Source organism: Hippopotamus amphibius, chromosome 17 (genome assembly GCF_030028045.1).
Source record: "Hippopotamus amphibius kiboko isolate mHipAmp2 chromosome 17, mHipAmp2.hap2, whole genome shotgun sequence".
NCBI lineage: Eukaryota > Metazoa > Chordata > Mammalia > Artiodactyla > Hippopotamidae > Hippopotamus > Hippopotamus amphibius.
Window position 1 is genome coordinate 35,289,320 of NC_080202.1, and position 15,655 is coordinate 35,304,974.

Here is a 15,655-nt window from a genome sequence, read left to right on the forward strand (position 1 = left end):
TCCTACCACCAGCTTTGCTCATTCCCTCTGGAACAGGCCCAGCTCTTTGGGGGTACCCTGAGAAACTGACCCCTGGGGAGAGCAAGTGTGGGGCGGGAGCTGGAGCTGCTGAGGAGCAAGGGGTGGACGTGGAAGCTGTAGTGACTGAGACATGTGAACGTGCCTACATTCAACCAACCAGCTACTATGTTCTGGGCACTAAATCAGGCGCGTGTGTGTAAGGTCAGTGTGGGTCCAGGAGAGATGGGAAGGAGGAGCTATATCACAGATGGGGAGGTTGACTCTGGGTTCCTATAATCTCGGACTCCCACTTAAAAGTTTCTCATCGCCACTGCCAGGCTCAGGCCTGCGTCACTTCCCCAGACCACCACGAGCGCCTCCTCACTGCTTCCTGTGCCAGGGCAGCTTTTCAAAATGCAATTCCTCTCCCTGCTTAAAACTCTTCACTGACAAGTTGAACAACAAGATACACAATGATGGTAATGGATTATAACCCATTGAATCAAATAAGAATCCACGAGCTCACATTGATATAAAGAAATTAATGAATAAGTAACAAGGGGGAAGGAGAGGAAAGCTCTTTCTTCGAGTAGAATGCCAACTAATAACTATAGAAGGAATGGAGTTACAAAATCAACATTTGGCCAACATCATAGTAAACTGACCACGATCCCACCTCAATCAAGAGATCAAAGTTAACACTTGTCAGTAAGGCATGAACTAACATCACATGCCTCCTTATATGATGTACCAAGAAGGACACAATGTTACTTCTTTGGTCCCCTCCCCCCCCAAAAAAAGCATATGATCTGCATCTGATCCTGTTCAAATTGAGAAACATTCTACAAAATAACTGGGCTGTACTCTTCAAAAGTGTTGAAGTTCTAAAAGGCAAAGACCGAGGAATCATCCAGACTGAGGAAGACTGAAGAGATATGACAGCTAAGCGCAGCTCCTGACCATGAGTTTAGATCCTACACCAGGAAAGAAAATAGCAAAAGAGACATTACTGGGACAAAGGATGACATTTCAAATGTCAGACAGTGAACTAGACAACAATCCTGTCTTAGCGATAAATTTCTTGATTTTGATAACTCAACTATAGTTATGTAAGAGGATGTCTGTTTTGAGGGAATACACACTGAAATCTTCAGTATGTAAAAATAGATGTGAAAATGTAAAACTCAGAAGAAAAGGCAAGGGAAAAGTTTCATGATATTGAACTTGCCAATGAGTTTTTGGATAGGACACCAAAAGCACAGGCAACAAAAGTAAAAACAGAAAAAAGGATCATATTCAGATCAAAAACTTCTGTGCCTCAAAGGACACAATCAGCAGAGTGAAAAGGCAACCGTCAGAATAAGAGAAAATGCTTGCAACTCATATATCTGATGAGGGTTAATATCTAGTATATACAAAGACCTCCTACAACTCAACAACAAAAAACCTAACAACGTGATTAAATGTGGGCAAAGGACTTGAATAGACATTTCTCCAGAGAAGATATACAAAATGCCAACAAACACATGCAAAGATGCTCAACATTACTAATCACTGGGAAATGCAAATCAAAACCTCAGTGAGATACCACCTCACATCCGTTAGAATGGCTATTATCAAAACCAAAAACCAAAAACCAAACAACCACCCCAGAAAACAATGTGCTGTCCAGGAGGTTGGAGTCCTTGTTGGAGTCCTTGTGTACTGCTGGTGGGAATGCAAACTGGTGCAGCCATTATGGAATACAGTATGGCAGGGCCTCAAAAAATAAAAAAAAAAGATTATGATTTACAATTCCACTTCTGGGTTTATACTCAAAAGAACTGAAAGTAGGGTTTTGAAAAGATCTTTGCGCACCCATGTTCATACCAGCATTAGTCACAAGAGCTAAAAGGTGGAAGCAACCCAAGTGTCCATTGATGGGTGAATGGATAAGTCAAGTTGTTGTTTACTGGGTATAGAGTTTTAGTTTGGCACAATAAAAAGAGTTCTGGAGATTGGTTGTACAACAATGTGAATGTACTTAACACCACTGACCTGTATACTTGAAAAGATTTTTAAGTTAAAGATTTATGTTATGTACATTTTGCAACAATTAAAATTTAATAAATTAATTAAAAAGTAAAAACTTTCACTGATGTCCCATGGTTTTCAGGGTAAAGGCCAAAACCTTAATCAAAATCTTCAAGACTCTACCCTACCCTGTGTCTTCCGCACCCTTTCTAACCTCCAGTCGCAGAAATCGTGCCGGAATGCCAGTCCACCCACCATCCCTTGCCTCACACCTTCAAAGGCTTTCCGTCACTCTTGGTAAAAGCCACAGTCCTTACAGTGGCCTTCAAGGCCCTACGTGACCTGGCTGCCTGGACACCTCACTAACCTCATCTCCTTCTCCTTATCCCTGCTCATTCCACTCCATCCACATTGCTCTTTTTCCTGGTCCTTAAATGCCCCAATCACACTCCTTCCTCAGGGCCTTTGCACTTACTGCTCTCTCTGACTCAAATGTCCCAGACAGGGCTTTGTGTTCCCAGATACGGACTACTCCCTCACTTTGTTCAAGTCTCTGATTCTCAGTGAGGCTTTCCCAAAGCATCCTAACAATACAACCCTGCACATATTCCTATATCCCTTCCCTGCTTTATTTTTTCCCCTTAGCATTTATCTAATATTATAGATGTTACGGGTTTGCTGTCATCTCTTTCCCCCACTAGAATGTAAGCCATATGAAAGCAGAGATTTTAGTCTCATATATTTACTACTGTATAATATTGCCTGGCATATAATAGGTATGTAATAAAATCTGATGAATGATGAGAGCTTATTCCTGAGCTATTAAGATTCAGCTCAAAAGTGATGCTTTTCCTTATGTAGACTACTCCCCTTACTATCTTCGCAGTACCCGGCACAGGCCTTCAGCCTGGCCCCCAGGACATTCTACAGCCCCTACCTGTCTACAAGTCAGCTTCCCCCGCTAACAGATCTGTTTCCCCAGTGCCCAGCACAGAGCTAGGCAGGATAGTACATGAATGTGTGAATGAATGAATGCATATATGGACCTGGGCTCGATGCAGGTGGGCAGCTGTGTGTGCTAACTCCCCAGAGGGTGAGATAGGAGCCTGTACCTTCTCTCCAATCTCTGTCTGGTCCCCACCAGGTAGCACCTCCAGGTCAGCTAGCAGGGCACAGGCCTCCAGGGCCTGTTGGTACCGCTTGGGGTTCAGGGCTTGGCCAAACAGCACGTTTTCCTGAAGAGAGCAGTTCTGGATCCACGCCTGCTGGGGCACGTAGGCCACAGAGCCCTGGCCAAAGAAGAAGGTTACCTTCGGGTTTGCCCAAGGCCTGGCCAAGCTTCCCTTCCCAGGGGTCCCTGCCCCTCTCACCTTCATATACACCTTGCCTTCCAGCTTCTCTATCTCTCCCAGCAGGGCAGACAACAGGGAGGACTTCCCGCAACCCACAGGCCCTACCACAGCCACTAGTGCCCCTTTTGGCACCTGGATATCTAGGCTGGGAGCCAGGAGACAAGGAACCCAGTCACAGGAGGAATCAGGGTTTTGGTCCCCCACCTTCCACCTGGAGACCCAAGCCCTCCTCCCTTTCAGACACCACCCTGGCAAACTGACGTTCCTCTTGCTTCCCAGGCCAAAGGCTGCAGAGTGAGAGTGGGCTTGGGCTCTGCTATTGATCTCAACTTGCCCCCCTTCAGGCAGCTGAGAAGGGAAGGAGAAGCTGTTACCTGTGCAGGGTGGGTGGCAGGTCCTGGGCCCAGGTGAAGGTGCCATTGTGTATGGTGACAGCGTAGCCTGGGAGGACAGAGGTGTGCAGGGTCAGGGGGCCCAGAGCAAGGGGGAGAGGATGCTGGGGTGCGGAGAGCTGTGGAGAGTCCTAGGGGAAGGAGCCAAGGGGGAGGGCAAAGAAGCTTGGGGGAGTGGCGAGGGCGAGGGGGCAGGAAGTCCTGGGGAGGAGCAAGGGGAGCCCTAGGGAAGGAAAGCAATGGGGGAGGCCTGGAGAGGGATGACGAGAGGAGAGAAAAGAGCCAGAAGAGGAAGAAGGCAAGCACAGAGTGAGAGCACATGGGAAAGAGGATGAAGCCGGGGGGCACAAGAGAGAAGTTAAAAGCTTGGAACAGAGAATTTTCTGGAACAGTGGCTGGGGCAAGGGCAGCCCAGGCAGAGGCTTCTAGACCTGGGGTGATGATCTTTCTCTCCACACACTGGGGGTCAAGTTCGTCTTGGCTCAGGAAATGCTGGATCCGTTTCAGAGACACACTGGTCTGCATGCAGGAGGGTGCAAGTCAGCCCTGGAAGCTGTTCTTTTCCTACACACATCTCCTCTTACCCTTGCTGGTCCCTAACTTCCTGGGTGAGGCTGGGCCCCCTGAGGGCCCAGATGCTGGTGCTGGCGCCCCTCCCATGACTGAGCCTTGGCTGGCTCCCACTGCCAAAGACAGGGTCCAGATTCCTAAGAGAAGGCTGCCTCCAGATCTTGGGTTTCCAGGGACCCTACCTGATGTCCTCAGACTCCAAATGGCCCCTGACTCTAATGACCTCATTCAGCCTGGAACAATTCTTCACAATGCCAGATGGCCCTCCCCTGATTCCAATAACTCCCTGTGGATCCGCTGACCCTGCGTGACCCCATCCACCTGCCCGAACGCCAGCAGAACCCCAGGCCCTTCCCAGGATTACCTGGGCCAGGTTGCTGATTAGCTGGGGCAGCATGTTGAGGGGAATTTTTAAGATGTTGAACAGGGACACGGACACAAAGGCCTTCTCAGCATCCAGCACATTGTTCTTGTCCACAGACACGTACACCCCGAGGGTGGTCAGGGTCACCTGGGCAGCAGTGGGGGCGGATGTCAGCGTGCAGTCTGTGGGGTCCAGATGCCCGGGCCGCCCAGGCTGGGGAGCCTCACCAGGAAGGGGGTGCAGATCCAGATGAAGGTGGACGTGGCATGGAGGTAGGCAGCCCGGCGCATCAGACGGAGCTCATCCTGCCGGATGCCCTCCACCTGCTTCAAGAAGCTGGGCTCCCAGGCATACAGCTTCAGCACCTTGATGCCACCCAGGATCTCGCTCATCAGCTTGATGCGTGAGTCCTTGAACTTCATTTGCTCTACCTATGGACAGTGTGGAAAGTGCACACCCCAAGGCCCTCCCCAGACCTCTACCCACAGGGGCTCACAGCTTCCCTGCACTCACACACGCAGCAGCCGGACTCTCACCACTCCTCCGCCTTTCTCCCTGCCAGCCTGTGCTGCACCCCAGCCTGCAACGCCCAGCCTGGCCCCCCCTCTTCTCTGCTGGACAAATCCAGCTCCAACCTCAGTGCTCCAACCTCAGGGCCCCAACCTCAGGGCCCCATCCCAGGCAGCATCCTCGTCCCTGGGTTTCCTAGGCACGTTCCCATAGGGGGCCCTGTGCATGCATCTGCCTCAAATCAATGTGGGCCTGAGGGAACAGATCCCTTACTTCCAGCCCCCAACCCAGAGCACGCCCGCCAAATCAATTTATTCACTCATCCCAATTTACTGCGTGTCTACTCTGTGCCATGTGCTAGACCTGGGGCAGATAACGATCAACAACTCCAGGCCCTGGCCATCGTGAAGCTGACAGTCTGACAGGAGAGGTAGACAGGAAGCAAACAATCACCCCAATAAATGCTTAAAAAATTATTATGCATACTCCGATGGGAGTAACAGGATTCTGGGAGAGAAGAATGGGGTGGTGACTGGGAAATCAAGAGTTTATGTGGGAGGTGAAGGAAGGGAGGACCTGGGCAAGCAAGGACAGGTGAACCGCATACCAGGGAACCGTGTGTATGGTAGCCCAGAGGGATGCAGAGCTTGGGGATCTGGAGAATAGAGAGGCCGTACTGGCTGAGACTTGACCATATCCCAGGAAGTGAGGGCTTGAAAGGTAAGCAGGGGCCTTGTGTGTGGTGCTGGGGGGTTGTCATTTACTCTATGTACAGTGGGAAGCTAGGCAAGACGTCCATAAATGTTTGGAAATAAAGGACAGAATGACTGGCTAGTCACACTCGGCACCGTGGGGTGCAGAAACTCTCATTAGACCAGAAAAGGCAAGTGTGAATCCCAGCTCTGTCTGATTCTGGATTGCTGTAATCTCTCTGGGCCTTGGTTCCTCAGCTGCAAAATGAGAACATTTCTCAAACCTTCTCAGGGTTGTGAGGCTAGAGTAAGCTAAGGTCTGTGGAAGGGGCCGGGAGCCATCCGCACTCAGTAAGCAAGGTTGTTGATGAGGCCCAGGTGAGGGACTGCCCTCCACCAGGCACCCGGCCAGGGCTCCAGGCAGGAGCAGCGCAGTCTGCTAGCACCCACCTGGAACGCACGCATCTTCACGGCCACGGCGCCATTGAGCGGGATCAGCAAGACCATGAGAGCGACTCCAGCCAGGACAGAGGGACCCAGGTTCTGAGGAGGCACGATGGATAGATTAGACAGACAGACAGACAGATCACCAGAGTACAGAGACACAACCCAACAGACAGAGGCCTACTGACCTGAAATACAGGGAAGAACAGGAAGCAAAAGATGGTGGTCAGACAAACAGATGGACAGCAGACACAGATAGAGCCCAAATGACAACATTAGCAAACAGCCAACCATCAGATAATGACAACAGACAGTGACAAACAGGCAGATGTAGAAGGGTGTCCAGACACACAGGAAGGCACATACACACAGATAGGCAACGACAGCCAGAGTCACACCCACCTTGCCTCCAAGTCCCTCTTCCCTCCCCCGGGTTCTGTGAGGGAAAGACTTGATGGCAGACACCAGCATCCTCACAGTCCTGTCCACCACCCCCTCTGCTGACCCAGAATAACCCTCTCTTCTTCCATCTGAAGCAAGGAGAAGGTCAGAGCAAGAGGGCAGGGGTCAGTGTGTAAGAGTCACCTGCCAGAGGAAGTACACTGCCAGGATGATCTGCAGGGGTGCTGACCACAGCAGGTTGATGAAAGGGACCACATCCATGCAGCGCTGGGCGTCCACTGACATGAGGTTGACAATTTCTCCCACAGTGGACTCACGTTTGACAGAATTGGTGATGACCAGAGCCTGCAGGTGGACAGCAGGGTGATGACTGGGCCCTCCAGTCTCTCCAGGATCCCCAGGGCTGGCCTCCCCAGCACCCCCTGCCCTGCTCCAGCTGACCTTCCTATAGATGACACCTATGATCCCTGTGCGGAACCTCAACCCCATCACAAAGATGCAGTGAAAATACTGGTGTGAGATCAGAGTCTGGATCACGGAGCACACAAACATCAGAACGGCTACCAGGAAGCCCCACCAGCTGGGGGCCGTAGGGTTTGAGATAAATCGGATGAGGATGCTGCAAGGGGAGGGGAGAGGCATGAGGGGGGATGGTTCCCCCAGGCTGCTCCCTCTACTGCTGCCCTCCCCTTTCCCCTCAGCCTCCCCTCTGTGCCTGCCTCTGAAACCTCTCAGCTGGAGGCTGCTGGCCCTCCACATCCCCCACCCAGACCAGGGGGACTCAGCCCAGAGCTGCCTCAAGACCCTCCATCCTTCCTCCTTTCCGCCTCCATCTCCTTTCCTATCGACCATGCCCCCCCACCCCCCACCCCTTTATCACTCTCTGGCCACCTGTCTCACCAGCCTGCCTTTCTTGCCTCCTTGGACCACGTGGCAGGAAGCAATGCAACATGTCTATTGACGAGACTCTCCTGCACCTTCTCCTGGGCTGCTGAGGGCTCTGAAGTCCACCACGTGATCACACAGACTCTTGCCCCTCAAATCCATCCTCTTTAATATCAGCGGACTCCAATGCTGCCCAGTGACCTTCTCCAGGCCCTAGTCCACTTCCTCTCCCTCAGTCCTCTTCACCTCTTACCTTCTGACCTGTCCTCACTGCCCACCTCTGTCAGCAGCTGCCCACTTATAGCTTCCCATTGAGAACTCCCTGCCAACTACAAACTTCCCTGCAAACACTTGCCTTCTTCCTTTGGTCCTGCTTCAGGACAGGAGGCATCCTTCCAACTTTCCACACCGGATCTCGCTCCCCACCGCACGCCCCCCAAGCCCTGGATCTCACCCGCCTCCTCAGGAACACACTTCATTGCTGGCCCCCTTTCTCTTCATCTTCAGTATTCTCCTCTCCACTGGCAGCTCTCTGCCTTGGCCAACTGACATGACCACGTCTCTTCCATGTTAGGACAAACCTCCCCTTGACCCATGGAGCTATCTCCACAGTCACGGTCAGGCCTCTTCTGCTGTGGGTTGGGTGTAACCCCCCAAAGCCATGTTCAAGTCCGAACCCCTGCACCTGTAAATATGACCTTATTTGGAACCGGGGTCTTTGCAGATATAACAAAGTTAAGAGAAGGTCGTATTGGAGTAGAGTGGCCCCTAATCCAGTGACTGGCATCTTTATGAGAAAATAGAGGGAGGTATGCGCACAGAGACACACACGCACACACAGGAGGATGTCACGCAAAGATGGAGGCAGAGATTGGGGCGATGAGTCTCCAAGCCTAGGCATGCCAAGGACTGCCAGCACCACCAGAAGCTGGGGGGCATGGAACAGATTCCCACTCAGAGCTTCTGGAAGGAACTGACCCACCAACACTTTCATTTCAGACCTCTGGCTTCCAGAACTGTAAAAGAATATCTTTGTGTTTTCAAACGCCCAGTTTGTGGTACTCTGTTACCTTAGGAAACTAAAAACCTTTATAGGAAGTTTCTAGACCTTCATTGGCCCCGTCTCCACTGCAGACACCCTGTTCTCAAGCCCTTCCCTTCTGTCTCAGCCTCTGTTCTTGGCAAAGTCACCAACAAACTGCATGTTACCTTCCTCAGGCTCTATTTTACTGGTCAACTTGCTTCACTGGAGGCCACGGCTTCTCCCGGAAGTGTTCTCTGTGCTCTGCTCCACAATCTGAGTTCTTTTCCAAACTCTGGCCCCTCCAAGCTAGTCTTCTGCTCACACATACTGGTCAGAATGCCCTAGGGCTCTGTCTGGGGCCTCTGCGTGGGCTCTCTGGGAGACGTTAGCCACAGATATGGGACCCTGGGCTTCCACCCGATGGCTCTGAAAATGTGATCTTCAGCGAGCTGGGAATCTCTCCTTGAGGGCCACCAGCACCACAGGCCCGAAATGGCCAAGAGGCAACTCACCACCTTGCCTGGTGCCCAGGTCTCTCTTCCTGCTGACTTCACCATCTAAGCAAAAGATCCATCATCCTCCAGGTACCCAAGTCAGAACCCAGGTCACATTTGTCCCCTCCCTCTCCGTGGCAAACACCCATTTCCAGACAGTAGCTCCTGAAACCTATCTCATTCCTGACCTGGACTTTCCTTGGACCTGGTTGGCCCACTTCCATCGGCCACCCTGCCCTACATCCCCCACTCGACGGGCAGGAGATCCTTCTGTAAGGCAAACCAGATGCCCCTCCCTGGCTTAAACTCTTGCAAGGATTTCCTTAGCTCTCCCTCTCTCCCTTTGTTGTTCTGCCCTCCCTCTGGTCACCCTCCCCCAAGGATTCACAAGTACCTGAAGTTCCTGAGTCATGCTGTTTCAGGCCTTTATGACTTCGCACCTTCCCCTCCTTCCTCACCTAGTTAGCTAATTGCCTATGCTCCCAAACCTGACAACCTCCCTGGCTGGCAAGTGTACCCTGCCCCTTCCCAGGCTGGCTTCCTTCCCCCTCTGGGGGTTTTTCAGACACCTAAGTACACCTCCGCCCACTTTGTGCTTTAATAGATTTACACATTGGTTTCTCCCACAAGACTCTAAGGCCATATCTTATGTACCTCTGTCTATCTAGTGTCTGGCACCATTCTGGGACCCTGGGGACTCAATAAATGTTCACTGAATGAATGAATGCACACATACCCGAATGGAGGTAAGGGATGGAGGGCTCAGCTGTTAGCTCCTTCCCATCCCCTCACTTGAGAACCCCTTCCAGCCCAAGCCACTCATGTGACAGATGGCAGAGCCTATCATCTGGAAAGAGCACCGAAGCTGGAGTTCAGAGCCCTGGACTCAAATCCATCTTTACCAGCCACGTGCCCTTGGCCAAATCACTTCACCTCTCTGAGTTCCTACTTCCTTGGTTGTTTGTTGCTTTTCATTTTTCTGCTTCCGTATTTGTAAAATGGGAAAAGGGCACCTCTCTGTAGGATTGTGGGGAGGATTTAAAGAGAGAATGTTTGTTAGCGTACACATCAGAGGACCTGGCAGCTGTACTTGGCCCAGATAAGTTGGATGTGAATGGGGAAATGAAGTGCAGAGGCCCTGCCACTTGCCAAAGGTCACACAGAAAGTGGGGACAGCCCCTTCAGTTCCTGGTCTGGGGCTCTTTTCTCTACATGCTGTCCCCGAGGCCAGCCAGCCGGCCCTTTGCCCTGGGAAGGGCTGCACGGGAGGGAACGTGGACAGACCTGAGCAGCTGTGGGTTGATGAAAGTCAGCAGGTCCTGAATCAGCTTGAAGCACATGCTGAGGAGGAAGCTGGAGCTGAAGGTGGCCATCAGGGCCCATAGGAAGGAGGGCTCCCGGGTCCGGGCCCGGCCACCCAGCAGCACCTCACCCTCGCTGGACAGTCTCTTTTCAGGACGCTCCGCAGCCTGGTATCTGGTCCGGGGAAGAAGGAGCAGCGGGTAGGAATGGGCACATGGGTTCCTTGAAGCCAAGGGCCACCAAGGCTGGTGAGGAGCAGGTAGGAGGGGGAGCTGCTTTCTTGGCTCTCACAACTGGGAGGAGGATGGGCAATGTGACTTTCCAGCTAAGAATCCCCAAGTGACTCTGTCTTCAGGTGCTAGAGGGTATATGAAGGGGTGTCTTAACTTTTCCCCAAGGACTATACACCCAGCAATTCCCAGCCTCTGGCCCTCTCTATGCCTCTCCAGGGCAGGCTCCAAGGAGGATGCGGACAAGAAGGGAGACAAGGGTAGGGCTGGCTAGCGGCCTAGTCACTGGGGAGCTGAGCAGGGCGGGGGTGGAGGTGGGGGGAGGGACAGAGAGAGGGTGCAGCAGGCAGACTGGGGGCCATTAAGTCTTCGAGGCTCCAAGCTGTGAACCCAAGACACAGATGACCAAGTCCAAGGTCCTGGCTCCTGCACAGCCAGGCCATCAAGGGCTCAGGTGGAGCCAGCACGGCACCTCTGGGCCCCAGGTTGGGAGGAAGCAAGAGGGTTTCGTCCTGGGGGGCACGGGGGTGATGAGGCAGACTCAGAGTCTCATCTTTCTTGGCTGGGTAGTTGGCCCAAGACAGGCTCCTCGGTCCTGGGCAGGAGGCTGCCAGTGGGCAGGCCCTTGGCCAAAGGGTCTCCAGCGCTACCTCCATGCAGGAGGCAGGACTGAGAGGGGGCGCTGGCCTCAACCTTCCTTTCCTGGTCCCTTCCCCTCCTGAGGGAAGTCCCTGGAATCCACCCTTCAAGTCAGGCAGGGCAGGGCAGTGGTGAGTGCAGTGGGGCCAGACAGCTGGGTGTGGATTCTGGCTCTGCCACCACTAACGAGGGGACCTTGGGTGCATCATCAACCTCTGTGTCTCGGTGACCTCATCTGTAACACGAAGACAAGAGAACCTGCACAGTAGGGCTGTCGCAGATCAACTGCGTTATGCTTCCTATGCCTGGGACAGAGTAAGTGCTACAAAAGCGGCAGCCATTCTCCAGCATCAGTAGAGTCGGGAGGGCTGACCCAGGCCTAAGCTGAACCCCCCACCGCACCACCTGCACCTGCTCTTCTCCCCACCCCCATCCACGTGGTTTCCCAGGTCTACTAGCCTCGCCCGCAGGAGACCTGGGCTACGTGAAGGGGCTGGGGCAGAGGGGCGCGAGGACGGGGGAGGGGCCCTCACCGCGCTGCCTGCTCTTGCTGCTTCTTCCACTCCTCCAGTAGCCTCTGCATCACCATCTGGGAGCAGTCCTCCTTGTTCAGGGACCAGAGGTCCTGCTCCTCCAGGGGCTGCCTGTATCCGAGGATGGCCAACCTGGAACGGGCAGGCAGCACCACACTGGGTCAGAGTTTAGCAGCCTGGGGACAAGGGTCTCCAGAGGGGAGGATGTCCCTAGGGAGCTGTGGCCGAGGAAGGTCGTTCCTTTATCTTCACAGTGAGCAGGCTGGGGGTCACCGCCTCCCACCCCAAGTTCCTACTTCCAGCCCTTTCTCCCTCCTCCCCAAACGCTCCATTGATTCCTCGGTCCCGGTAACGCAATCCATGCTGGCTGGAGCCCTGGGAGATAACAAGGCCCAATGGATGGAGCCCCAGCCCCAGGAGTCTCCTTCCTCAGTGCAACAGTTAATAAGCTGTTGCCCAGGTCACAGACACAATTCTCCTGCTCTAGCTGCAAGGAGACAAGGAAATGACAGCGGCAAGCTTATCCCTGACAAAATAGCCGGGAACTAATTATGGTCTCTCTCTAGGACCCTGGGCCTGTCCCCACAGCCTGCTAGACACAGGCCTGTGCCCTGGGATCAAAACCGGGCCAGCCCAGCCTCTGTGCTCAGCCCCCGGCCCAAACAGACAGGTCTCCCCACCCTCGCCTGCCCCATGCCCCCTGGGGTTCACGGCTCCCCAGGCCCCTGAACTCCTGGCCTGCTCCCCTTCCTCTTTCTCATCCCCCAACTATCCATCCCCACTCTGCCTCCCAGGCCCCCAGGCTTAGGGAAGAGCCAACTCACTTTGTAAACCACCAGAAAGATAAGCGGGAGAGGAAGCCAGCTCCAGCCTCTGGGCAGGGGTTCTAGAAGGTGCAAGAATGGGGCAGAGGAAGTCAGGAGTGCACACCACCCTCTCAAGGCGGAGCAGAGGGAGGAGAGTGCCTCGTTCCTTCCTGCTCCAAGCCCCAATTTGCACACTGTGGCGGTGACACAAAGACAGAATGAGCCGGAAGGGATGGGGGATGCTGGCAGAGGCTGGTCTGAGGAGTGGGCTGTGGAACCCCCAATGCCACCCACCTCCATGAAAACTCACAGGGTCGATATTCTTGGGGGAGAAAAACGGTGGCTTCTCCTTGAAGCAGGAGAGGATGAGGGCGGAGAGCACCAGGGCAAAGTAGATGTAGAAGGTGGTAAAGCGGAAGGGGTCTGAGATCTTGCCCTGAGGGAAAGAGGGGAGCAGCATCAGAGCTTGGGGAGCCCCGGGCTTGCAGTCCTTGTCCCAAGGAGTCCTTTGGGGCACCAGACCCCTCTATGGTAGACGTCAGAAGCTGGGGGGCACCTGGGTCCCCCACCAAGAGGGTTCTGAGAGATGGGAAAGGTCATTGGGGTCCACGGTTCCGTGGAGACTTGCCCTGCTCATTGGCACCACTCTGTCTAACGCTCCTTACCAGGCAGGAAATCTTATGATACTCAGTTTGCAACTGAGGAAACGAGGCTCCATGTGGCTCCGAAATTTGCCCAAGATCACACAGACAAAGTGGATCGTCCCCAGCCCATGCTCTCATGAGCACACCTGAATGCCTCCTCTTGAGCTGGAGAAATGGGGAGACACTGGATTGATCCCCAGTGTTCCTACACCCCTGCCCACCACTGAAGATCAAGAGGAAACCAGGACCTCAGGGAGGTGGGCAAAAAGGGGAGAACAAGACAATGGGATTGCAGGGAAGTCAGAACGCTCTCAGTGCACAGCCACTGCACTCGGTGGGGGCGGCTACACTCCCGCGAACAGCCAGCAATGGCTGCATCTTGCTGCATTCCCCTGGCTTACACTGGTCCTCACGCTGCTCACCAGTCTGCTTCTCAGCAGAGATACAAGTAGACAATGACACAAAAGGGACTGAACAGCAGAGGAGGTCCTGGGAGAGAGGGAGGGGCAGAGGGGAGGAGGCTGGGACCCAGCAGTGACCTTGAGCTCTGGGGTCAATCCCCAGACGGTGCTGGACCCGGCAGGTTCTTCTCTTCCCCTTACCTGTGCCAAAGCTGAAAGGATCTTGGAACGAAAGGGGACGATGCCACAGACCACACACAGGAACCAGAAGGCGATGAGGACCCCCGAGGAACGGACGCCCTGCAGCCGCTCATACTGGATCAGCAGGGTGGCCAGCAGCTGTGCAGGGAGGCCAGAGCACACACATCTGGACCTGCCTCCATTCCTCCCCGCACCACGTGCCCAGTTATTTCTGCGGTTGCCCACTCCTAAGACGACCAGCCTCCTCTTCAGAGCCCATGGTTCCCCCATCACAATCCCACAGCCCACTGGAGACCCTCCCCCACCCAGATTCCCTGGTCCCACACTGACCATGGTGACCCCCACCACCAAGGGGGTGACAAAGAAGATGGGGGCGGTGGCCCAGCCGTGGACCAGCCCATGGAAGGAGTAGAAGAGGTCAGTCCAGGAGACGCACCACAGCAGGACGCCCAAGGCCTACGAACAGGGCACATGTTGGAGCCTCCATCCCCAAAGAAAGCGATGGTCCCCACTGGGGAGGGGCCTTTGCTCCTGAAACCAACAGACCTGCCCAGACTTGCCCCCAGGGGCTGGGCTGGGCACTGGCCAGAAGCTTCTCCAGGGTGAGGAGAGCATTGCTGGAGAACTTGACTGCACTTCCCCAAGCAGAGATTATCTCAGTGGGCTGCAGACCCACCTGGCAGGCTGCCATGGCTCTGAGCACAGGGCAGGTGAGGCTGCCGAACCCAATCCAGTCACCGAGGGTGGGAGAAGGGACTCATTGAAAGGAGAATCTCCCAGGTCCCAGTCCCACCCAAAAGAGAGCCCTGAGCCCCTGACCGTCTTGAGCCTGGAGAGGTGAGAGAGCACAATGTAGCCTTGGTGGTGGCGCCGCAGGTAGAACAGGTAGCAGGGCAGGGCAGCCCACAGGTAGATGCAGGGCACCCAGGCCAGCAGGGAGTTCTGGAAGCAGGGAGTGAAGTCCGGGTTGTCTGTGTGCACGGAGAGATTGGAGTCCTGGGGACAAAGAGAAGAATTCAGGGGCAGCCTCGTGCAGCCCGGGGCTCACGCTCCAGGCAGGGCGCTCGGCCAAAGAGCTGCTCCGTGCCCTCTAGGGCTCAGAAGCTGTGTGAACGTGAAAGTCTAAGTGTGCAAACCAGCAGGCGTTGTCCCAAGTGTGAGCTCTCCCAGGAGGCTGAGGGCACTCCATTTCCTAATTTCCTCTTATTCTCTCTCTAACTGACGTATCATTTAATCACAGTAAACTGCACCCCTTTAAAGTGCACAGTCCAATGAGTGCCAGTTGCACATACCTGCAAAACCGCTCCACAGTAACGATATAGAATAGTCCACCATTGCACGAGTTCCTTTGTGTCCTCCTGCAGCCCATCCCTCCCAGGCAACCACTGATCTGCTTTCTGTCATTCTTTGATTGCCACTCTTTTTTAAAAAAAGAATTTATTTTATCAAAGCAATATGTGCACATGGTTGAAGAGCCTACTTCCTCTCTAAGCCTCTTTCAGGAAGGGATAGGGAGCCTCTCTGAGCTGTAGTTGCCTCTCCTTTAAAATGGGGAAGCCCATTCCCTGCCCCACCTGCCTCCCTGGGTGGGTGTGAACTCAAAGGAGCAAAGGGATGTGGAGAGAGCTTGTAAACAAAGCTGGGGTGACTGATCATCCCAGTTCGCATAGGACTGTCCCGGTTCTAGCACTGAAAGTCTCGTGTCCTGAGGAACCACTGAGTCCACACAAGACACCCTTTTAGCTTTGCACCTAAGA

At 53.9% G+C, this 15,655-nt stretch overlaps 1 protein-coding gene across 6 annotated transcripts in view; it reads right to left on the reverse strand.

Moving 5' to 3' along the window:
* Window positions 1–15,655, reverse strand: part of LOC130839762 (ATP-binding cassette sub-family C member 3-like) — a 42,790-nt gene that overhangs the window by 15,921 nt on the left and 11,214 nt on the right. For 3 of the 6 annotated variants that reach the window (XR_009049888.1, XM_057714150.1, XM_057714154.1), the window contains 15 exons: window positions 14,718–14,894; window positions 14,229–14,354; window positions 13,899–14,036; window positions 12,963–13,088; window positions 12,671–12,732; window positions 11,847–11,978; window positions 10,427–10,618; window positions 6,923–7,358; window positions 6,344–6,436; window positions 4,919–5,122; window positions 4,692–4,838; window positions 4,189–4,276; window positions 3,740–3,806; window positions 3,384–3,510; window positions 3,126–3,302 (listed from right to left, as the gene is read on the reverse strand). Coding sequence is in view for 5 of the 6 variants with exons in the window: in XM_057714150.1 (XP_057570133.1) it covers window positions 3,126–3,302; window positions 3,384–3,510; window positions 3,740–3,806; window positions 4,189–4,276; window positions 4,692–4,838; window positions 4,919–5,122; window positions 6,344–6,436; window positions 6,923–7,358; window positions 10,427–10,618; window positions 11,847–11,978; window positions 12,671–12,732; window positions 12,963–13,088; window positions 13,899–14,036; window positions 14,229–14,354; window positions 14,718–14,894 (2,292 nt within the window). In the remaining variant the exon portion in view is untranslated. Of the gene's footprint in view, window positions 1–3,125; window positions 3,303–3,383; window positions 3,511–3,739; window positions 3,889–4,188; window positions 4,277–4,691; window positions 4,839–4,918; window positions 5,123–6,343; window positions 6,437–6,922; window positions 7,359–10,426; window positions 10,619–11,846; window positions 11,979–12,670; window positions 12,733–12,962; window positions 13,089–13,898; window positions 14,037–14,228; window positions 14,355–14,717; window positions 14,895–15,655 lie in introns of those variants that run through there. The other 3 variants (XM_057714153.1, XM_057714151.1, XM_057714155.1) reach the window with 3 other exon arrangements.